Consider the following 24,396-nt stretch of genomic DNA (forward strand, 5'->3'; position numbering starts at 1 on the left):
TGGTATGAACCCCAAAACCAATCATTAGATTTGAAAGATGAATTTGTTCATAGTAGAAATAAGAAGACCCAATAGCATCTTCTGGAAGTGTTCTTTGAGTTATCTAATCTGGTTCGGTAGGAATCCAATAACCAATCATTGAAATTAAAAGATGAACTGCATGATCGTCTTCATTAAGAAGCTTCTTTTCAAGCTTCCTCTGCTTCTCCCTTTTCAAAAATCATAGCCCAAGTTTCACCTTTGCTTGTAATTGGGGTCATTGTATAATGAATTCCTACCTTCTACTGGAAGAAGTGTGTCAGTAGTCTTAACCAGTTGATCAGCACATATAAAATCTGTCAATTCTGCAATTGATGAATCTGAACCACATTTCTTCATGGCTATTGAAGCCTCAACCTCTGAATATCCTGTTTTTGTCAAGTATAACAGTTTATTCTCCTCATCAGAAAAAGAATTCAGGATTTCCTCAATATCAGAAGAACTATCAATATCTGTGAAATCATCCTGAAAGATCGCTTCATAATCAGACGAGTTGTTATCAGAATCAACATGTTGCATGGGTGCGGATTTTTGATGAGCGTGTACCATTGTATATGTAGTCTTGCCATTGCATCAGATTACTGTTTGCATAAATTGGTTTCTCTCCCACAGAAAAGTATATTTCAGAGATGGCCTTCACTGAAAGATGATAAGCCACTGTGTCAGCCTAGAACAGGTTACCAAGCTATTTTTACTTCACTGTCTGACTAAATCCCTCCAGATACAGAAAATGGTCACCTCATTCAGAAGACACATATTTCAGACATTTTTGTCAGAATGATTGAATACTTCTTAAGTTTGTGACGACATAAAGAGAATTTCAGTTACTTGACAATACTACTGTTTAGTGACACCAGAATGAGAGTATTCAACATAAACAGATTTGGGGCATGAATAAAGCCACAAGTACCTACAATAGTTCATTGTCAAAATTGGACCTCGTGGGATCATGACATTTCAGTTAAACAGACATTGAGAGTGAATCAGAAGCAGAATATTGAGGCATCTTGAAAGCCCATTTCAACAGAAATAGATATTGGGGCATTTTGAAGGCTCACTTCAGTATGAATATTTGGGCATTTTTTAATGTTGAGCACACTTTTAACATCTGTATCAGCAAATGTTGGGGCATTTTAAAGGTTCCTTCAGACATATCCATGTGAGGCATTTTGAAGGCTCAGATTAACAAGAAAGAAATGTTGGGGCATGCTGAAAACCCTTTTCAATCAGAATCAGGAATGTTGATGTATCCTAAATATATATATCAGTAAAATGCTGGGACATGCTGAAGGCCCATATCATCATGTGTTAAAGATCATTGATTTGAGAAAATATTTCCAATAAGATAGAAAGATATGAAGAATGAAAATGGTGAAACAGTAACAGTTGAGCTAACCATACATAATTGCTTCGTTCATCAGGCAGTTGTATTAGGGTCCTGTTGTTGAACAAATATCTATTCAGCAAGTATGGTTTCAAATACCCAATATTCTTAAACCATGTGTCACATGAAAGTGTGTTCTTTGTTAAGCTACATCATGGTTGCATGAATAAAGATGGTCCCTTTGTAGACCATTCGATCCAAGGATCATTTCCTCGAGACCTTGAAATCTGAATTTGGCCTTTTGTATGTTGGTGATAATTGAAAAAATATTTCTTTAAGATTTTTGTCAGTTAGTTTCAACCATACTGTTGAGGTTACGAAGTTGTTTTTCACATCAGTTTTGTTTACTTGATGACATTGAAGAAAGAAGCTCATGCATGTATATTACTCTTTCCCGATGTTACTGGGGTTATCATTGCCAGCCATGGTGAATTGAGTTTTCATCTATTTTGGTTTTATCATGGGTGTTTCATCCCCAGCGAAGAAAACGTAATCAATATCACACTTGCCCTTGCCCGAGATGATATCGAGATCAGTTGGTATCTTTTATTCAACTCGACACTAGCATATTGTGAATTTGACCAACTTTTTGGTCATACTAACATCACACTTGAATCTCCACTGAGTTTTGCTCTCAAATGGTCTTGTGACATCATTCAAAAGCTTTGAACACTAGGCAAAGAGCTTCAATGATTAAGAAATCTTGGCAGAAACCACAGAAAAGGATGAATGTGTTGTCAAACGCTTTACGAACGTCTAAGCAGAAACCACAAGAAAGGATGAATGTGTTGTCAAATGTTTTACGAACATCTGAGCAGAAGCCACAGAAAAATATGAATGTGTTGTCAAGTGTTTTACATCTCGACAGATAACACAGGAAAAGATGAATGTATTGTCAAATGTTTTAACGAATATGTTATTCTGATGCTGAACCAATGTTACGATCATATGGTTTCCATTTTTGATCCAAGATGAAGTTTGTCTTCTTCAACTTCAAGATTATAAGATGAGATATGATGAAGATTTCTTTCCACAAAAAGAGAGCTAAAATTTTAACCACAAGAAACTAGTTGAACGACAGGTTGTGGTTAAGCATCTCGACATGATATGGTCCAAGTTGTTGTATTCAAGATTGAATTAAATGTGGAGACATGAAAGGAATTGAGATAAATTCTCCTTATGATGTGTTTCAAGAGTCAAATCAGAACAGACTCTACTCTCCTAATTAATCTCTGATGAATCAGGCATCTACATCTACACTCTTCAAAGATGATAGATTCTCTCTTCAAAGATGATAAATTCTCTTTTTAAATATGATAGATTCTCTTTTCAAAGATGAAAGCTTTATGGGATTTATACACAAGTCCAAGCAAATAAAGTTGGTTTTATCCAAGACAAAATGGGGCATCAAGGTCATAGTTCTGACTACGACAAGAGTTCCACAAATAAAACAATTCTTCTGAGACTTTCATGAAGCAAAAAAGACATAAATATACAAATTGATCAGATGGTTCTTCAGAAATGCAAGCTTGATAGCATAAGTTGCTACACTGATATCCAGAGGTGACCCTGGCAATAAATGATGAAGTGGAGGAAAACTGAGTTCACCATTTTGAAGTCAAATGAAGATTGCATCAACATTCATGCATCATATTTAGATATTTGCAAAAATAGGTGCATTTTCATTCATTTTATCCATGTTGAATTTTGACAGGAATTTCAAAGATTTTAGCAAAGATTCAAATCCATCACTTGATGGATCAGCTTTTCCAGAAAAAGTTCATAATGAGAAGAACTTGTTCAACTTTTTGCTCAAATCCATCACTTGATGGATCAGCTTTTCCAGAGAAAGTTTATAATGAGAAGAACTCATCTGAAGAAGGAAGAAGAAGTTCATAATGAGAAGAACTTGTTCAACTTTTTGTTTGAATTCATCATTTGATGGATCAGCATTACCAGGTCAAGTTCATAATGAGAAGAACTCATCTGAAGAATGAAGAAGAAGTTCATAATGAGAAGAACTTGTTCAACTTTTTGCTTGAATTCATCATTCAATGGATCAACATTTCCAGTTCGAGTTCATAATGAGAAGAACTCATCTGAAAGAACAAATTCATAATGAGAAGAATTTGTTCAACTTTTTGTTCAAAACCATCACTTGATGGATCAGTTTTTCCAGAGAAAGTTCATAATGAGAAGAACTCATCTGAAGAAGGAAGAAGAAGTTCATAATGAGAAGAACTTGTTCAACTTTTTGTTTGAATTCATCATTTGATGGATCAACATTGCCATGTAGAGTTCATAATGAGAAGAACTCGTCATCTGAAGAAGAAAGAAAAAATTCATAATGAGAAGAATTTGTTCAACCTTTTGCTCAAATCCATCACTTGATGGATCAGCTTTTCCAGAGAAAGTTCATAATGAGAAGAACTCATCTGAAGAAGGAAGAAGAAGTTCATAATGAGAAGAATTTGTTCAACCTTTTGTTTGAATTCATCATTTGATGGATCAACATTGCCAGGTAGAGTTCATAATGAGAAGAACTCGTCATCTGAAGAAGGAATAAGAAGTTCATAATGAGAAGAATTTGTTCAACCTTTTGTTCAAATCCATCACTTGATAGATCAGCTTTTCCAGAGAAAGTTCATAATGAGAAGAACTCATCTGAAGAAGAAGAAGTTCATAATGAGAAAATCTGAAGAAGAATAAGTTCACAATGAAAAGAGCTTGTTCAACCTTTTGTATAATTCTATCACAGAAGCAGATAGATTAGCATCAACCTTTCCAGAGAAAGTTCATAATGAGAAGAACTTATCTGAAGAAGAAAGAAGAAGTTCATAATAAGAATAGCTTATTCAACCTTTTGAATGACTCTATCACATAAGGAAATAGGTCAACATCATCCCCAGCGGAAAATTCATAATGAGAAGAACTCATCTGAAGAAAGAGAAGAATTTATTCAACATTTTCATATTAATCAAGTGAAGTCAAATGAAAAAACTTATTATCTTTTCGTCTTTGCTCTATTCTTGTTAACACAAGAAAAAGCAAAGAGTGGCAGCTGAAGATACTCATTTTTTTCATTTAAATATTATTTATATTATTATTATAATTATTATAATTATTATAATTATAATAATTATTATTAATATTATTATTTATTATTAATATTATTATTAAATATTATTACAAGCCCAAATCCAACAGTAACCGGCCCAAATCCAGAAGCCCACAGGAAACCCTAAACCCAATTTAGGGTTTGTATCATCTCTTGCCCCAGCCGCCAGCATCAAAGCCGTTGGATCTAGTTTTGATCCAACGGCCCAGATGGTCCCAACAAGGAAACCCTAGGGTATCCTAACCCTAGGGCCACGCGGCCGCCGCAGCTGCTCCCGCCATCTCCACCGCTGCCACGTCTCACCGAAGGCTCCAGAAGGTCGGCCGTAGCCGCACACGTCTTTCCCAAATGGTGAGTCACCACTGGAAGTCCGGTGACTCACCGAACTCTATCCTTCGGACCGGTCCGAGACGAGAGCCGGTGATGGCTATAAAGCCATCACCCAACCTGCAAAGAAGAAAAAAAAAGGAGAAAAAAAAAGAAGGACCACAACAGAGACAGAGAGAGACAGAAAACAGAGAGCAACATCCCACAACCAGCAAAAACCAAAACAGAAAGGAAAAGAAAAGAAAGGAGCTTACCGAGGAAGCCACCGGACCCCTTCAAACATCACCAAAACCTTCAGAAACCGAAGGTACTTCTTTAGATTCGCTCCGATCAGGAGCTATTTAGGAGAAAAGAGCACCGGAACCGTCCTTAGGACGGTCCGATCTATCTAATGGTGTAAAAATAAAATTTTCCGGCCACCTTATGCGGTGGCCGGCGGTGAGGGTCACGGCGGCAGACGGTTGCCGTCCGTGACCGGCTTCCCTCCGATGAGGGAAGCTAGAGAGGGGAGAGCGTTTTATTTCTCTCAGTTAGAGAGAAATAAAAATGAAAGAAATGAAATATGGCCCGAAGGGCCAGCGTGTTTTCGGCTTTAAATAGCCCTTCCCGAACGACGTCATTTCGGGGAGGGCTATTCGTGTAATTATTAATAGTTAAATCCTTTCCGCAGTCATACTAGTTTATAAACTTTACATTTTAGTCACTAAATCGAATTTATAATCCTTTTAATTTGATCTCTAAATTTTTATTTTATTTATTTTAGCCCTTTTTATTAAAATAATATATTTAGGATAAATAATAGATTTAGTCCTATAATTTTAATAATTAATATTTTAATCTGAATAGTATGTTTTAATTTATTTTATTCTAATATCCGAATTTATAGTTTTATTTTAGTCACTAAATTAATAAAATAAAGAAATAGCATGTTTAATCCCTATAATTTTGATTAATTATGAATTAGGTTTTTTTAATTTTAATTTTACTATAATTTAGTCATTTATTTTAAATGTTTTCATTTATTTTACTGCTTTTAAATATATCGTTCTAGTTGTATTTTTATTGTTTTAATTTTACTTGTTTATATATTTAAATATTTTTATTATTATTATGTAGTCATAAATATATATAATAAATAATAATTCATATTTTTTAATAAATTATTTTAATATTTTTTATCGAAGAAAAGGGCAGTCTTAATACAACTGGATGTCATATTCTGGTATTTTAAAATTAAATATTATAAAAATTATTATTTAATTTTATTTAAATTAATATTTATTAATATCAAAGAAAAGAAATGTCTTAAGGCACCTAGAAGTCCTTTTCCGATATTTTTAAATAAATAAATATTTTTTATATAATTTTGAAATAATAGGATTATAAATTAAATATATTTTGAATTTTTTAAATTTTAATAATAAAGACAATTTATAATTAAAAAGTACCAATTTTGGGCGTTGTAGGGGTGCTAATCCTTCCCTAAACGTAACCGACCACGAATCCCTCTTTATTATTAAAAAGAACGAATTTTTGGTTATAAACGCAGATCAGTTCATTTTTTTTAATTGATGTTTTCTTAAAACTCTTTTTAAAAAAATAATTTTTAGGTATTCGACCTACCTGACCCAAAAGGCCGATGGCGACTCCCAAATTATTTTCAAAAACCATTTATTCATATCAATTTTTCCGCCAAATAAATATTTCGTACCCGGACGAAAACCGGTTACGACAATGTGAGATTTCAAAAATTCATGGTCAAACATATTAATTTTGAGCTATCAAAGACAAGTCCTAAACTTGAGACCCAAATCATGAATTTTGTCAACTGTTGTCTTTTGAAATACTTGAGATTTCAGCATCAAAAATTGCTTTTTACTGCTATATTGACGTGAGTTTAATCATCATTAGAACTTATCTTTGATGGTTTAAAATCAACATGTTAGTCACGAACTTCTCAAATCTCATATTATTAATTTAGATATGAGGGTTTTCAAATGTTTAAATATAACCTTTTAAACATGCCATCAATGAATGATTGTAGATAATACCTATACATGTGTCATCGTATAATAATTTTGGAGTTCGTATTTTTATCGTAGTTGGAGGGGTTTTAGGGGTGATGTAGACAAAAGGGTATATGATGGGTAGGAAAGTGCGTTTCGTCTCGTGTGTTTTCTTAAAATTCAACCATTTAAATTTTAAAATTAAAATCTCGAAAAGATATGTTTGATTAATCATATCTTTTACGCGAATTATGACACTTATTGCTTTGCCACGTAGTACAAATGTATGTTCTATAAATACCTTTGATTTTTTCAAAACATGCTACTAACATGTCACACCTTTCTCTTATATGATAAAAATGAATTCCATTTTTATATAAATAAATTTTTATACTTATAAATAATATTTAAAAATCAATATATGAATAATAAAGGTTTTCAGCGAATATACAGCTTTAACTTGATTCTATATACGTATTGATGCAGGAAAAAAACAATGTGCATATATTATGATAGTTATGATTTTCTTTTTAAATTCTAAATTTAATTCTAATCCTCCTTAGAATGAGTAGAATGAAAAACTCGAGAAAGAATGAGAGTACTCTTAACAGGACTAAAACTCATAATATAAGAAAATATAAGGGAATAAAGACGAAGAATTTGACCAACTAAATATGTTTGTTCACAATTCAAAACTTATTTAATTTATGAATCAGTAATTGCTTTATATTTCCATGGCAAATTTTTTTTATTTCTTATTCAAACGTTGGGTAGTTCTGTTGTACGACATTTTTAATTTACCGCTAAGAAAATGTCCTACCGGAAACGTTAATATTTTTTAACATTTTCGATAAAGCGCTACCTAAAATATTATTTTTTACCAGAAATGTTAATTTCGCAACCTAATTTCTGGTAAAAAAAATAACATTTTAGGCAGCGTCCAATATTAACATTTCCAGTATAAAAAAATAGGTAGCGCTTTACCGAAAATGTTAAACATTTTAGGTAGCGCCCAATATTAACATTTCCGGTAGAAAAAATAATGTTTTAGATAGCGTTTTACAGAAAATATTAAAAAAATATTAACATTTCCGGTAGCATATTTTTTAGCCATATATTAAGGTTGTCGTACCTTAGACATCTCATATATTGATTAAAAGCTTAACGATAACATAGAACCCATTGTTTATAATTGTTATATATATATATATATCCACTCTTTATAATCTATGAAACAAAAGAAAAGAAGAAAAACACTTTTGTACTTTCATTATGTCGACACTATTTTTTGTCCGGGCGGGGAAAGATCGATAACGATTCGGGGGTTTTTTCTTTGAAAAGAATTTTTGAAATGTGATGAGTCACCACCAATCATTTAAAGTACGATTGGAACACCATAAAAACCGAGTGATTTTAATAAAACATTTTATTTTTATCAAAATACTAAGTTTTAAGGTCTGCGAAAATCCAGAAATCGAGAGATCAACTATTATGCCTAATAACCGAATATTGCCTCTTTTTTAGAAAATCATGATGTTGTCTTTGAAAAGGATGTTGACCTATTTTAAAAATAACCAGTAATCATCCCCTGAGCATACTTGCGGGAGATATACCATTAAGCTAAGGTAAATTAAAAAAACAAATTTTTATTTAATCCTAATTAAGCTAAGGTAAATTAAAAGTTTTTTCTAGCTTAAGGTGTCAAATTATGAAATTAAATGAACCTAGAAGCTCAAACCTAAAAATGTAGGCTCTAATATTAATCCTATTTGATTTTAACCAATTATCAAATCGAATAATCGATAGAGAAAATAACCTTAGTGATCAAAAATCCCAGATAATATACGATTTTGACCAATTTTTTTTGGATTTGCGAAAATGACCAACAAAATCGCAATGCGATCTCTAATTCGCATTGCGATCTCCACTATCGTAAATTCGCGTTGCATTTCGCGTTGCGATAGTTGAAAATCGCGTTGCGATTTTCCATTTCGCGTTGCGATTTTCCATTTTGCGTTGCGATAGTCTACTTGTCGTCTACAGTTGTTGTTGCGATAGTCTACAGTTGTCGTTGCGATTTTCCAAATTCGTTGCGAAAATTCGTTGTGATAGTTAAAAAAAATTTTGTTTCTTAAGAATTTTCTCTAAAAATATAGTATCCGCGCGGACGTGTCGAAGACACGTATTACCACGACCACGACCACGACCACGACCATGACCCGACCCGAGACGAGACGAACGGCGGCGGCGCGCGAGAGTCCCCCTTGTTCTCTATCACTCAACAAGGAAGTGGGAAAGACAAGCCTTAAATACCATTCCCAATAGTGTTTCCAATACTATGTGGGATTTGAGCATTACCAACACTTGTTCCCAATACTATGTGAGATTGAGCCTTAAATAGTGATATTATTTTTTAATGTTTTGCTTAAAATTGCAATAATCGCGATTGATTGTAGATTGACTTTTAATTATGACATATTTAATCGTATAATACTAATGCAATTGGTTGCTGATTCAGTTGTTTTAAGGTGCATGATTGTTAATTGTTTCCTGAATAATCACATTGTATTGGAAACAAGTGTTGGTAATGCTTAATCCCACATAGTATTGGGAATGGTATTTAAGGCTTGGCTTTCCCACTTCCTTGTTGAGTGAAAGAGAACAAGGGGGACTCTCGCGCCACCGCCGCCGTCCGTCTCGTCTCGTCTCGGGTCGGGTCGGGTCGTGGTCGTGGTAATACGTGTCTTCGACACGTCCGCGCGGATACTATTTTTTTAGAGAAAATTCTTAAGAAACAAAATTTTTTTTTTAAACTATCACAACGAATTTGGAAAATCGCAACGACAACTGTAGACTATCGCAACGACAACTGTAGACTATCGCAACGACAACTGTAGACTATCGCAATGAATTTGGAAAATCGCAACGACAACTGTAGACTATCGCAACGTGAAATGGAAAATCGCAACGCGAAATGAAAAATCGCAACAGGATTTTCAACTATCGCAACGCGAAATGCAACGCGAATTTGCGATAGTGGAGATCGCAATGCGAATTAGAGATCGCAATGCGATTTTGTTGGTCATTTTCGCAAATCCAAAAGAAGTTGGTCAAAATCGTATATTATCTAGGATTTTTGGTCACTGAGGTTATTTTCTCTAATCGATATGATCCCTCGAGCATTTAGGCGAGGGCCAACTCGAATTATTCCCTAAATTAAAAGACTAGTTTGAAGTCTAACCTAAAGTGGAGGTTCTAACATTAACTTAAATTAATTTTAATAAATATTGCTTCGAATAATTAAATTAGAACCTCAAGCAAAAGCGATGATCAAATTAAGAATTCACCTAATTAAAGGACTAAATGTGAAATCAAGCCTAATATGGAGGCTCTATTTAACCTATTTAATTATGCAAAAATTAAAACATTAATCGAAGTTCGGGGACTAAAAAGGTCAAGATCTAAAAAATACCGATTTTTAAAAGATCTAAAAGCTTAGGACCTAAATTTATAATTTATAAAGTTGGGGGATAATTAACAACCTAATTTTCCTAAACTATTAAACTTAAAGTTTTTTAGAAAGTATTAATTATTAATAAATTTTAAAAGTCGAGCAATCGATTCGAGTAATCGGTCATCTATTGCGAAAACTCGACTCGAATTGCTCCCTAATTAAAACTAATGTGAAATCCTAATTTCTATCTTGATTCGAATATTAATCTAATTTAAAACTAAATCTAAAATTTAAACTACGAAACAAAACAATTAATAATAAACATAATTAAAATAATTAAAACAACAAATAATAAAAAAAAAGGTAAAAAAATAAATAAACATAAACATAAACATAAATACAAGGACCTAATTGCATAAATATTAAATTACTAATCTAAAAGAGAATAAATTAAACATTTAATGGGGCTAAATAAAACAAATCAAAATTCAAAGGCTAAATCGAAATGAAATAAAAATAAAGAGATTAAGGACAAAAATGTAAAAACACGCCGAAGTTACAGGGACTGAAAGGCAATTTTCTAATTTATTTAAACCTAAAAATAATTTGTTAAAATAAAAAGGAAAAATTACAAAATCAGTCCATAAAATTAAAAAAAATTAAAAGGACACTACACATGACTAGAATGCGAAAACACGGGTAAATATTGGGGACCTAAAAGAAATTTTACCAAAATATATAAAAACAAGCAAGAAAAAAGGGAAAATTACAGTTTCGAACTCTGTAGGACCAGAATACAAAAACACGCTAAAATATTAAGAACTAAAACATGAATAAACCAGAAAATAACAATGTATGCACACAAAAGGTTAAATGACATTTTTGGTCCCTGAATAAGCTTATTTTTTCCTATATAAGCCAATTTTTTCTTCTTTTCATTAATTTCAAATCGAGGGATAAAAAAACCAAAAAAAAACATTAAAGAGCCCTCCCCTCCCCTCAACCAACATTAGGTTGGCCACCTCTAACCGCCTCCTTCCGCCGCACACGGTGGTCGAAAATCCTAAAATGACCCGAAACGTCCCCCGAGCCTATATCTAGCCACCTAAGACCCTTTCAGGGAAACACCGAAGAAGTCTCAGACTTAGGTACGGTTCCGATCTACTCTCTTTTTTGTTGTTGTTGTAAACATAGGTGTTGGTTGATTATTGCTATTGAAATGTTTCTATTTTTATGTTTAAATCTAACTTTTTTTGCAATCGAACTTCGAAAGGGGTTAGGGTTTAAAATCGGGATACTAAAAAGGGAAAATAATTTTTTTTTGTTTATCTATTGTGTTCAAAATTAACAGAGCAAGATCACACAAAAAAAGAATATTCGAATATATTGAAAATAAAAAATAAATAGGGATGAATAACCTTTGATGTTATTGCTTGGAAAAAAACTCTATTATAGAATTGTAAAACCAAAAAAAAACCGAGAGGGAGAGAGACTTTTACAGATTTGCATGGGTTTTTTATATACCCATTTTACAACAAACACATGATTAAAATTTTGTTTCTTCTTTGTTGTCTGATGTTGTGCAGTGTCGGGGTTTCTTTGCTGCAATAGTAGGTATGGCAGGGAGTGGTGGTGTTTGGTTGGGCAGTGGGTGGTGTGTGTTAATTGGTGGGTTGAGCGGTTGGTCAGACGAGTCAGGTTTTGGGTAGTTAGGTAGTTGGGCTTCGGATTTGAGCCTTTAGGCCCAATTGTAATTTTAGAGTTTGGTTATGGTGAAAAATGGTGATTACACATTACATCAAATAAATATGTTTGATTAAAAACCTAATGATTACATAAAACCCACATGCGTGTTCTAATTAACTGACCATTTAGCTTTTTAAAGCACTCAAGTCCTGGGTTCTTTCAACAAAGCTTTAACTTTACTCTTATTTATCCTATGAAGGAATTACCCAGTTTAATAAAAAAAATTGATTTATTTATTGACCTAAAAGCCAAATCCCTAACTTTATGGGTGCTTGAAGCATTGATTTCAATATCATAACTATAACCACATGCTTTTTTCCTCTTCTTATTTTGGTATTAAAGGATGCTACAGCTACAGCTACAGCTTTAATTAAAATAGCCATATAATAAGGTATAGTTGGTTACGTATTTTAATCTGTAAGGTGAATATATTTAATAATAAGAGGGTAAATGTATAAAATGAATATTAATGGGGTTGACACAAGTGGTAAGTAGTTTAATATCATTTAAGCAAGTCTTGAGTTTGAGTCCTTGTGTATGCAGAGAATTTCCGCTGGAAGACTCACCCACCAAAACTAGATATACAATCCGAGATTAATCAAGTCAAAATAGAATGAAAATAACAAAAAGGGTAAAAGTGTATATTTCTCCTTGCACTTCATGTTTGTTTTTCTATTATAGAGAGAGTTTGATTGGTGGAAAAAAATTATTACATAGGGTAATAATTTTTTTTATTATAAAGAGTGTATATGTAATATTTTTTTAGGATAAAATTGATTAAAAAAATATAAATATAGATAACTAAAAAGTTAATTTATTTTTTATTAACTACTAAACCAATAATTAATAGTAAAAATTAAATAGAAATAAGTCCATAAACTAATATTTTTAAATAAAAGATAATACATAAAGTTAATATTTTAAAATTAAAATATAAAAATCAAATTTTAAATAATATATGTACTTTTAACATATTAGAACCAAATAAATACTAATTATTATTTTCCAAGGAATCATTTTCAGGATTACACAAATTCCTTTTCCATATTAGCAGCATGCTATCTTTCCACATCCTCTCTGTTTTCACTGTCCCCTAAACTTTATTGAAGACTTACTTACAAAGGCACCATATCTATCTGCAGAAGCAGTAATGAATAAACAAAGAGTTATCCATTAAAAATATATATATATGTATATTATTTCCATTTGTTTTTTAATCAGCTAATAAGTCACAAAAGCCAAGGGTAAGGAATTAAAAGCATCCATGATCATCTCACAACTTCTCTTTCTACATTTTCATTTTCTTTGAAAATTTTAATATATGTGATGAACTGTCAAGAGAGAGTAGCTTTAACTTCTTCACCTTGATTATATAATTGCAGATTATATAAAAGGGTGAAATTACAGATAAGTTTCCTATTTATTTAATACTCATGCATATGCACCTGAATTTCCTTGCTGCTGCCTGTCTTCCTTAAGGACAAGCCAAAAGAGCAACACCCATCTCTCTAAACCATTAGATCTTTCCTTCTCGAAACCAGGAACCTTTATTTCTCTTGCAGTTTTCAATATATACAATGAGAGACATTGTTTCATGTTTCAGTGAAAACGCAGTAAATGTTTCACATTCTTCGTGTTCTCGCTATTCAAGCAATGCTTGCTTCTCTCCGAACCTAGTGCCATCGGTCCAGAACGCAGTCACCGGAGTTTACAGGATCATTCTTTCAACCGGCAAGCAGTGTTTTATCAAGGTCACTTGGTGCAAGAATCAAACTGGTGGTCAGGGCCTAACCATAAACTTCGGTGACGACCCTTCAACGTGTTTCAAGCTCAACACCAATTTGAGGTTCTTCAGGAAGAAGAAAGGCAACAAAGTGATCGAATCCGATCATTTGAAGATCGAAATCTTTTGGGATCTTTCCACCGCTAAGTACGATACCGGACCGAAACCGGTCGACGGGTTCTACGTTTTAGTCATGGTTGATTCGGAGATAGGCCTTGTTTTAGGCGATATGGCGGAAGAAGCGGTCACCAAGAAGCTAAAAAATACAACCCCAATTGCTAAAGCTGCCCTCATTTCCAGGCAAGAACATTGTTCGGGCAGTACACTTTATTCCACCAAGGCTCAATTCTGTGAAACGGGAATTGTACATGATATTCTAATCAGATGCAGCGGAGAACATGAAGGCCTGAAGCACCCGCTTTTATCAGTCAGTATCGACACGAAGACGGTGATAAAAGTAAAGAGGCTGCAATGGAATTTTAGAGGAAACCAGACAATATTTGTTGATGGGTTGTTAGTTGATCTGATGTGGGATGCGTACGATTGGTTCTTCAAGCCTGTTACTGGTTCGGCTATGTTCTTGTTTAGAACAAGAAGTGGTTTGGATAGCAGGCTTTGGTTGGAGGAGAAGATGGTGAAGAAAGACCAAGACAGACTCGAATTCTCGTTGTTGATTTGTGCCTGTAAGAACACATAATCAAACTCTTCAACTTGTTCATGTTTGGTTTATTTTGTTTTTGTGTTTCGGTCCAAATTTACTTCAATTCTTTGAACATGTGAAAGAAGAACATAACTTGCTCTGCAGAATATTTTAGTTTCTGAGAGTTGCAGTCTTGCAGAATGTGAACTGTAAATTTTCTTTTTGGGATTTTCTTTTGTTTCTCTGGTAATAAAACATTTGGGAAATTAATTACAGGAAAATATCATGCTAATAATGACATTATTGTGAGTTTAAATAATTGAAAAGGTAGTGAACTGTGAACGAAAAGACATCTCAAAGTGAAGGGTATGAATGAAGATTTTGCTGAAAAGTAATTGGACAATTGAAAGATATCAAGGAAGATTGTAGCTTTTGCCTTTAAAAGGACAATATAAAAGTGGGGGAATCTCCTGCTAATGTTCGGTAACAATTTGACCATAGAATATTTTCCTTTAAATTATATAAAATTTCCTGTTTTTTTAGGCATATAGTATGCATTTTCTTCCTTCACGATGAAGATGTATAGTAATCATAATTCTAGCTTGCTTTGGTTCTACTATAAATTAGCATGGGTTGTTTGAACAAGTACAAGCTTTAACTTGGCATGCTTGAGTGCTTCTTTCATAAAAGGATAAGCAGTCCATGTATTAGGACCCCTCTCCCCTCCTTTTCTTTAGCAAGAACCATGGTCCCCTTGGTCCTTTGGGAATTAAAATTTTGGTCCACAAGCAAGAAGCAAAAGTTTTTCAAGGGCACTTGGGGTGCAGTGAGATGCCACTAAAATTGCAGGCATTTAAGTACCCCATTGTCGGGCTCTTCTTCATTGGACCATCAGGAAACCAATTATATATATATATATATATATTCAGGATAGATTAATGGGCTAGTGGAGGCGATCGTCTCCTGAAAATTTTAAATTCGGATATATCTTAGATATTTTCTTTATTTTTTTTATTAATAAACTGTCTCTATCTCCTATAATTGTATAAGTTTTCCCCTCAACATAAAATCTTATGTATGTCCCTGTATGTATGTATGTATGTATATATATATATATATATACACACACTTGGATAAAGTGTATACATTAAATCTTTGGCTCCACTCCTTCCTTTGTACATGTGAAATTTAAATGAAGACAACTAAGAAATGGTGATTAATTTGAATGGGTGTTGCAGAATGTGTGATGCTAAAAAGTAATAGCAATTGATATGATGTATGTTCACCAGCCTTGTGTTGTTCCCATTTATTTGTCCCTAAATTTGCTTGAGAATTTTCATTATTTACAAATTCATTCAATCTTAGCTTCAGAAAATCGTATCCTTAAATCAGAAATTAGAGAGATGAAGCAAGGCTTGGTAACTTATCTGGTGTATGGACATTGATTATATCCTTAAATCTCAAAAGATGAGTGCTGTCAAAAGAAGACAAACTATAAATTGTGGTGGCCAACACCATGAATCAATGTCCCAAGGTAAAGACAAACTTGCTTTATGGTACATGAAAAGAGAATGTTGGAGGGGGAGGTTGAAAACACAAAAATGACAACAACAAAAAAGTGAAAACATATGTCAATTATTGGGGTGGTGCTCACTCTTGGAGCCTAAAAGTTTCTTTTTTTCACATTATTTTTGAAATTCGGGCTCTTTGTGACCTGGATTGGGGGGTTCGGAAATTGAATGCTGGTATTTTCCTTGCCACCTACCGATACCATCCAAACTCTTCAATCTGATAGTGCATAAGTTTTGTCCAAGACAGCTGTCTTAGTTTTGGTTAAAAATTAGTATAGTCAGTTGATGGGTTCTCCTAAACTCATAATATATGAACCTTAATTAATAAAAACCGAATTCAAACCTTTGAGGTCGTCTTCCTCATAGTTTTATAGAAAGGGAAATTGTGAGAAAAGATGAATGAAGGTGTTGCAGGGTTTAAAGTACAAAGCTCACTTAGCCTGGGCATTCCAGGTTCTACCTTGTGGCCGTGTCAGCTTCTTCATGTGAATTTTACAGGTGTGGAGTGGAAATAGTTCTTTTCTTTTTTGGTTAGCTGGAAAGTGTCTTGCATAGCTTGTAAAGATTAATTCAATAACGTATATACTTCGGCAGTTAACGTCTCATTTCCCTAACCATCATATTTGCTATAAGGTAAACTATTCTAGATGTCACTAAAATTTGGGGTTTATATCGATTTTATCATCAAACTTAAAACGCTTCAATTTTAATACTGAAGTTTGGTTTTAACTTCAATAGAAGTATTAGGTCGTTAAATCAATGACGATGTGACCATTTTCTTTCCTATAAATTTTAGTTTGTGTATCAATTTTGTCATTAAATTTTAAAAGACTCAAGTTTTGGATATTAAACTTTAGTTTATGTATCATTTTGGTTCATGTAGATATTTGTCAACTCCTGTCGTCGCTAACGGTCAATCGTCGTCCATCACTGCTCATCATTTGGAACAAGATCATAATCAAAATATTTATATTTCACTTTTCATTCTTCACCTCTAATTTGTTTTTCACTAAACCACTCAAAACTGATAAAAATTCATCTAAAAGTTCAATGTTCTAATATTATAATCTCCTCCTATGATCATCCGATGAGATTAGTTTTGAGGTATGTTATTCGTCTTCTCGAAAGAATATTTCTCACCGTTCAAATTTTTGAACAACCACCTTAAACCCCTCCAATTTGAGAAAGCATCAAATCCTAAAAGTAATGAATTTTTTATGTTTATTCTCATTAGTTTTAAAGTGGTTTTAGAAAATTTTAAACTGGCAAAATAATAGATGATGATAAGACAAGTTCATCGGTGTATAAGGTGACCGCAAAAGACGTCACAGAATGATAGTTTTCAACTAAAATTAAAAAAAAAATCAACTTAGATGAAGGGGATATTGTGAATTAAATTAATAATATCTTCTTCTTTTTTACTTTTGCGTCATTACCAAATTATCATGTCATATGATTATTGATGGGTTAATGATTTTGTACTAAATTGAAGTCAAAACTAAAGCTAGATGTTAAAATTGATACAAACCTTAAAATTTAGTGACATTCGAAATAATTTACCCTTGATATTATTATATCATTATTTCCATTTCAACATTGGTATGAATCTGCTTTATTTTGAATGCCTTATCAAAGTGACTCTTTTGTAATGCACTCTTCTTCCCTTTTCATCATTCAAAACTTGAATCTTTATGTCAAAGGGCAATGGATGCATATGCTCATTTCCCCTTTGTTTCAATCTTTTTTTTTTTTTTTTTGCTTTTGTTTAATTATCTTCCCACAACATAGTAAAGTGTGTAGTTACTTCATTCAGATACAAGGCAAACACAAACTTGGTTTCAGGAAATTACTTCCTGCTGAGAGGAAAAATCTGGACTCTAGAACTGAATTGTAAAGTGTGTAGTTTGAAATTTCGTTGACAATCATCTTCGTTCTGATAAAGATAATGTTATTTAAGACCATTTGGTTAAGATTAAATGTTCATTTATTTGTGAATCATATTTCTCATTGCAGTTACCATGTAATTGTCAGGATAGAAGGTTAGCTTTCATAAGGAATCATTTCATATTGATACCCAAACTAACTGCATTTTCTGTATGTGTAAGTACATGGAGATATGACAAGAAACATACAAGCAATCATGTAGAAAATTAAGTATCTAACAACCATGAGGAAGAAGACCTAACAAAAGTGTTCGTTCTCGGCATTTCAAGTTATAGAGCTGCTCAAATCATCCATGAATTCATCAGAACAATGATGGAAAATAAAAGGAACAAGAAACTAATACCAGTGTCAAGTGATCCGGAGGCTGAAAGAACCTTATCTTCTGCGAAAACACCATTAAATCAATAAAAATATTGATGGATTGAAAAAGAACTGCAAAATATATCAAATAGAAACTCAAGGATATCATGCCTTAAGAGACAGGGGGTATTTACTGCACTCTTCTGCATGACAAATGCACTTCAATCCAACACCACATTTGCCGTTAGGCTTTTTACATTCATTGCAGATATCCGGTACATGGTCGGGAATGTCGAACGAAATCCTCGTCCCGAAATCAACCCCTTCAAAGTCTTCCTCACTCAAAGTCCTATAGACCCTCTTGTAACTTGTGCAACTCAAATCTTTCGGATGAAAATCAGGGTCAAGCTTTCCAATATCTTTGATTACTAGACATGGATAAGGCATTTCAGAAGCAGCTCTACACATGTGTAACCGAGTGCAGTTGCGGATAAACGATGCAGCGGGATGTCTTGTGTGTGAACAGTTGAAGAGAAGAAGTAAGTTGGGCTGAGGAGGAGAAGGGAAACCAGCTGAAAGGAGTGATGGGGACACAAACTGTGATGAAGGAGAGCAAGTAGTGTGAGACACTGTTAGTGTTTTACTTGTGTAATCAATAGAAGAGATGGGGAAAAGACCCAGAGAGGTTCTGAAGTATAGCTTTGACAACTGTCGTTTCGATGTGAAAATAATTTTCTTCTTCTTGAATAATAAATAAAGGAAAATTCGTAGCGTAAAAAAGTAGGTCGAATCCACAGGGATTTTGAAAATTCTTAATTTATGTTTGATTGGTCTATGTCAGGCGTTAAAGATAGTAAAATAGGAGTTTTGGTAGAATGAGATTTAAGTAGTAATAAAAACGATTAAGTAAATAAAAGCAATTAAAGTAAAAAAAATAAGAAAATAAAGATTGTGAATAAATACGGTAAAAATAGCCTCAAGCCTTGCTTTGACTCAATTTCCTTTAGATCATCGAATAAGATTTTCTCTTCGGGATTCACGTCGGTTACTTTATCTACGAGAGCTATCCCCGTGACTCTATCTTGTATACCGAATACCCAAGGCAATCTTTGATTCCGGCTTCGGGGATTGATTCTATCAACATCTATTATCGTAGACCAATTACCGTTTAAGTTCGTGGCGACCGACTCGGATTGTTGCTTCTATAACCGTCAATTCCGATCTCAAATCCCTCTTAGCGAAGCTATCTCGCCAAGTGTGTTCCCAGGAAGTCGAATTGCTTTCTATAAGCCAAATCTTCCTCCTACACGTTTAATCGCAACAACCTCTTGACCAAAGTCAATCTTTGATTTTGAAAACTGTTTTGATTTTGAAAAAGAATAAGCACAGAGATAGAGAGAGATTTCCGAAGATATTAGGGACCTGTTTCAATTTTCCCGTTAGAATTGAGTCATCGCGACATCTCTCGGCTTATGAAAAGTTTAGCTAAGCATGACAAAAGTCATACTTAGCATATTAAAAACAAGTTTGAAAATAAAGAAAAATAAAAGAACTTGAAAAGGAAAAAGAGAAAACTTTAATAAAACTAGAGAGAAAAGAAGAATGTAATTTGAGTGATGAGTTTAGGCTTACCCCAAGTGGGTATTTATAGCCTCTCAAAGCCTAAAGGATAAGCAAAGAAAATAATTAAATAATACAAAAGATAATTGTTTTTAAATTTAAATTCAAACTTAAACTAGTCTCCTAATGCAACTCTACTCGTCAATCTTCCAGAAGGCGTGTGGATGAAGTCTTCTAGAAACCGCCGCTGACTGGACCTTCTAGAAACTGCCACGTCAGACCGCGTCGTGCCCATATCTCCAGCCGTGACCAAATAATAATAAAAATGCAGAATTCGCCCGTTTTATCACTAATTCTGAAAAGTAAGGACATGTACGAAAATAGGCATAACACAACCAAATCAGCAACAATAACTCCACAAAATCGAAGAAATAACGAACAAATATTAACGATTCTGAACACTCATCAAATTCCCCCTCACTTATCTCATGCTTGTCCTCAAGTATGATTAACCAAAACAGTCAAACACTTCATTAAACGTTCTTTGTCAAGTTTCATATTCAAGGAAGCAAGGTATAGACCACAATAACTATTCAAGTCAAGAAATCAATCAATTGAACATCACCAATTGGAACAAGTCAAGTGCAATTGTAATATACATTCATTCATTAATCTAAATGCTCATAACTCAACACCTTACCGGGATTCACTCAAATCACTATATGTGTTTGGGGTAAAGAAACGCTCAATGTCAGAATTTACACGGTATTACCATAAGCCTGCAAGTAAATCAAATCTTCACTACTAATAAGAACAAAATGCATAAATCAAAGGGTCTTTTATTTGTTGTAACGGGGCTTAGGTAAAGGTGGAGAAAAGACTAAAAATATGGCTAAAAATTCAGGGCAAGGAACTAAGAAATAATAATCTCAACTCCATCAAAACATTAAGCACAACAAGATAAAAAGACGACATATCAAACAACAAATTTCTTGTCGAAATGCATTTTTTTCTTTTTCACACTTTTGTTGTTTTGTTTTCCATTTTTTTCTTTCATGTCTTTTTTTTCTCTCTTTTTCTTTCGAACAGCTTTTTCTTTTCTTTTTTCTTTTTTCTTTTTTTGAACTGCTGTTTTTTTTCCTTCTTTCTTTCATTCAACATTTTTTTCGATGGAGAGTACAACGGTAAAATTATTCATTTGCCCTGAAAAAGGTAGAAAAGAGGGATAAAATAAAAAGGCTCGGGTTTATGAATATGGTGAAAATAAAGAAACGGGAATAAGCTCAAAAGTGGTTAACTAAGGGGAAAATGTATGGGTATGCAATTTAGTGGGGAAACGGAATGGTTAATCCTAAGGTGCCCAAATCATCTTTAAGCATCATGTTCATGTGTAATCTCGACAGTATTTAACATGCAGGTTCTAGAATACCAATGTCAAATTCGATACACTCAATCCAACAAAATGAGGGCGAAAATGATATGCTCGTAAAGGCTCAAATCTCACCAAATTATTTCATGCATTGAGCTAATCACATTTCAACCAATAAAATCATGGAATATCACAAAAACACCAACTTATCACAATTCATGCTATTCACTATCAAGAACATCCTAACCTAAACAGTTATGTGTTCCCAAACAAGCATATCATTCCAAAAAATATTCAACAAGACAAAAAAATTCAATGAAATTTCCGACAAATCCAATCAACACATACTAGCATCGAAACATAAAGATAAGCAAGGTGAAATTCAATCCTACACTCTACTCCCCCTCACTTAAAGCGTTTTGCCTCAAAACGAAAAAAATTAAAGTGCGAGAGAATGAACAAAGTACTCCACGAATTTAATGTCGACCACGGCCACATCCTCGGCCGCGATGAGAGGCGCTAGGACGTAGGTAGGAGAGGATCTCTGTTATGTTCGTCTCGATGGAGTGGAGGCGGTCGTGGACTTCATCCATTTGGGTTTTGCTAACGTGCGCCACCCTCCTCCAAGGGCTTTGCTAACATGCGCCGTTTAATGAAACGGTACGCACAGGCTGGGGGGGTTTTCTGCTTTGTGCGACTGTTCACTGCTCTGTGGGTTCCGAAATTGGCATAGTTCAAATGAAATTTCCGCAATTCTTCGTCGTTTAAGTTTGAAAAAAATATTTGGTTCCTGCAAAATAAAAATATAAATTAAATTAAACATGTTTAATTTTGTCGTTTAATGAAATTGGCATATTTCAAATGAAATTAGCATAGTTCAAATGAAATTGGCATAGAAATATTTGACGCCAATTTGACAACTGTCGTTTCGATGTCAAAATAATTTCCTTCTTCTCGGATAATAAATAAAGGAAAATTCGTAGCGTAGAGAAGTATGGTCGAATCCACAGGGACTTGGAAAATTCTTAATTTATGTTTGATTGGTCTATGTCAGGCGTTAAAGATAGTAAAATGGGGGGTTTTGGTAGAATGAGATTTAAGTAGTAATAAAAACGATTAAGTAAATAAAAGCAATTAAAGTAAAAAAATAAGAAAATAAAGATTGTGAATAAATACGGTAAAAATAGCCTCAAGCCTTGCTTTGACTCAATTTCCTTTAGATCATCGAATAAGATTTTCTCTTCGGGATTCACGTCGGTTACTTTGTCTACGAGGGCTATCCCCGTGACTCTATCTTGTATACCGAATACCCAAGGCAATCTTTGATTCCGGCTTCGGGGATTGATTCTATCAACATCTACTGTCGTAGACCAATTATCGTTTAAGTTCGTGGCGACCGACTCGGATTGTTGCTTCTATAACCGTCAATTCCAATCTCAAATCCCTCTTGGCGAAGATATCTCGCCAAGTGTGTTCCCAGTAAGTCGAATTATTTTCTATAAGCCGAATCTTCCTCCTACACGTTTAATCGCAACAACCTCTTGACCAAAGTCAATCTTTGATTTTGAAAACTGTTTTGATTTTGAAAAAGAATAAGCACAGAGATTGAGAGAGATTTCCGAAGATATTAGGGATCTGTTTCAATTCTCCCGTTGGAATTGAGTCATCGCGACAGCTCTCGGCTTATGAAAAGTTTAGCTAAGCATGACAAAAGTCATGCTTAGCATATTAAAAACAAGTTTGAAAATAAAGAAAAACAAAAGAACTTGAAAAGGAAAAAGAAAAAACTTTAATAAAACTAGAGAGAAAAGAAGAATGCAATTTGAGTGATGAGTTTAGATTTATCCCAAGTGGGTATTTATAGCCTCTCAAAGCTTAAAAGATAAGCAAAGAAAATAATTAAATAATACAAAAGATAATTATTTTTAAATTTAAATTCAAACTTAAACTAGTCTCCTAATGCAACTCTACTCGTCAATCTTCCAGAAGGCGTGTGGATGAAGTCTTCTAGAAACCGCCGCTGATTGGACCTTATAGAAACTGCCACGTCAGACCGCGTCGTGCCCATGTCTCCAGCCGTGACCAAATAATAATAAAAATGCAAAATTCGCCCGTTTTATCACTAATTTTGAAAAGTAAAGACATGCACGAAAATAGACATAACACAACCAAATCAACAGAAATAACTCTACAAAATCGAAGAAATAACGAACAAAGATTAACGATTCTGAACACTCATCAAGCTTCTGAGATTTGCATCTGATCATGCGGTTCAAAGGGAAGGGGACTGTGGAATTTTGAGCCAAGAAAGGCCTTTGAAGCTGAATGTTACCACAGTGGAGGGTGGGAATGTGTAGGGCATTAGAAGTGGTAAAAAGGAGAAAATATAGAAACTTGAGTCTGTTGAATGTTTGCAGGATCTTTTCCATTGTTCCTTTGACTCTTTCAGATGATATGAATGAAATTGCAGGGATGGTGACTTTGATGGTAAGGGGGAGATAATAAGGTTAAGAAAAAAACAGAGAATCTTTCATCTGCTATTTTTATTTTCCTATTTTTGTTTTTCAATGCATCTTTTTGCGGTGGAATAGTGCTTTTCTTCTTTAAATATCCTCTTGCAGCTTACCACTTCACAGATACTCCATTGCTCTTGGTTTCTCACTTTCTTCATGTATATCTGTAGACCATCAAGTTCACGCTTTTAGTAGCAAGTAACCATTGATTTACATGTAGAGAGTTAAAGAGTATGTTGATGAAATTTGTTGGGTCTTTTGTGGAATGATTTTGGCATACAGGATTATTAAATGGGACCATCTTGATTAAGCCTAATTAACCTATTACAAGCTCATTGATTAATGTGAAATAATAAAGTCAAAAAAGTAGTTTATCATCTTCTAGGGTTTTCTGTCATATATATTAAAATAGACCCACTTATATTAATATAAAAATTAAATGAGTTCTACAAACATTTAATAAGTGTTTTTACTATTGACATTTTAATAATTTAATTATAGAGAAACTAAAATCACCGAAGTAAACGACTTAAACAGGCTAAAATCACCAGTTAAACTCATAATTTTTGGTTCTTGGAATAAGCTTAAAATTTGAAAGGATAATGGTTCCACTGAATGAATGCATTCATCAATACCGTATCT

The 24,396-nt window shown here is 33.6% G+C and overlaps 1 protein-coding gene across 1 annotated transcript; it reads left to right on the forward strand.

Moving 5' to 3' along the window:
- The first annotated feature begins 13,568 nt into the window (after positions 1–13,568).
- Positions 13,569–14,630, forward strand: LOC120144154. Its single transcript, XM_039158295.1, has one exon. The coding sequence runs from the start codon at positions 13,652–13,654 to the stop codon at positions 14,552–14,554; it is 903 nt and encodes a 300-aa protein (XP_039014226.1). The 5' UTR covers positions 13,569–13,651; the 3' UTR covers positions 14,555–14,630.
- The last annotated feature ends 9,766 nt before the right edge of the window (positions 14,631–24,396 follow it).

This window comes from Hibiscus syriacus, unplaced genomic scaffold (genome assembly GCF_006381635.1).
Source record: "Hibiscus syriacus cultivar Baekdansim isolate YM2019G1 unplaced genomic scaffold, ASM638163v2 tig00110882_pilon, whole genome shotgun sequence".
Classification (NCBI taxonomy): domain Eukaryota; kingdom Viridiplantae; phylum Streptophyta; class Magnoliopsida; order Malvales; family Malvaceae; genus Hibiscus; species Hibiscus syriacus.

What these genes read in the sequence shown, in the direction of transcription:
- LOC120144154 (XM_039158295.1), top strand. Translation starts at nt 13,652, where the DNA reads ATGAGAGACATTGTTTCATGTTTCAGTGAAAACGCAGTAAATGTTTCA.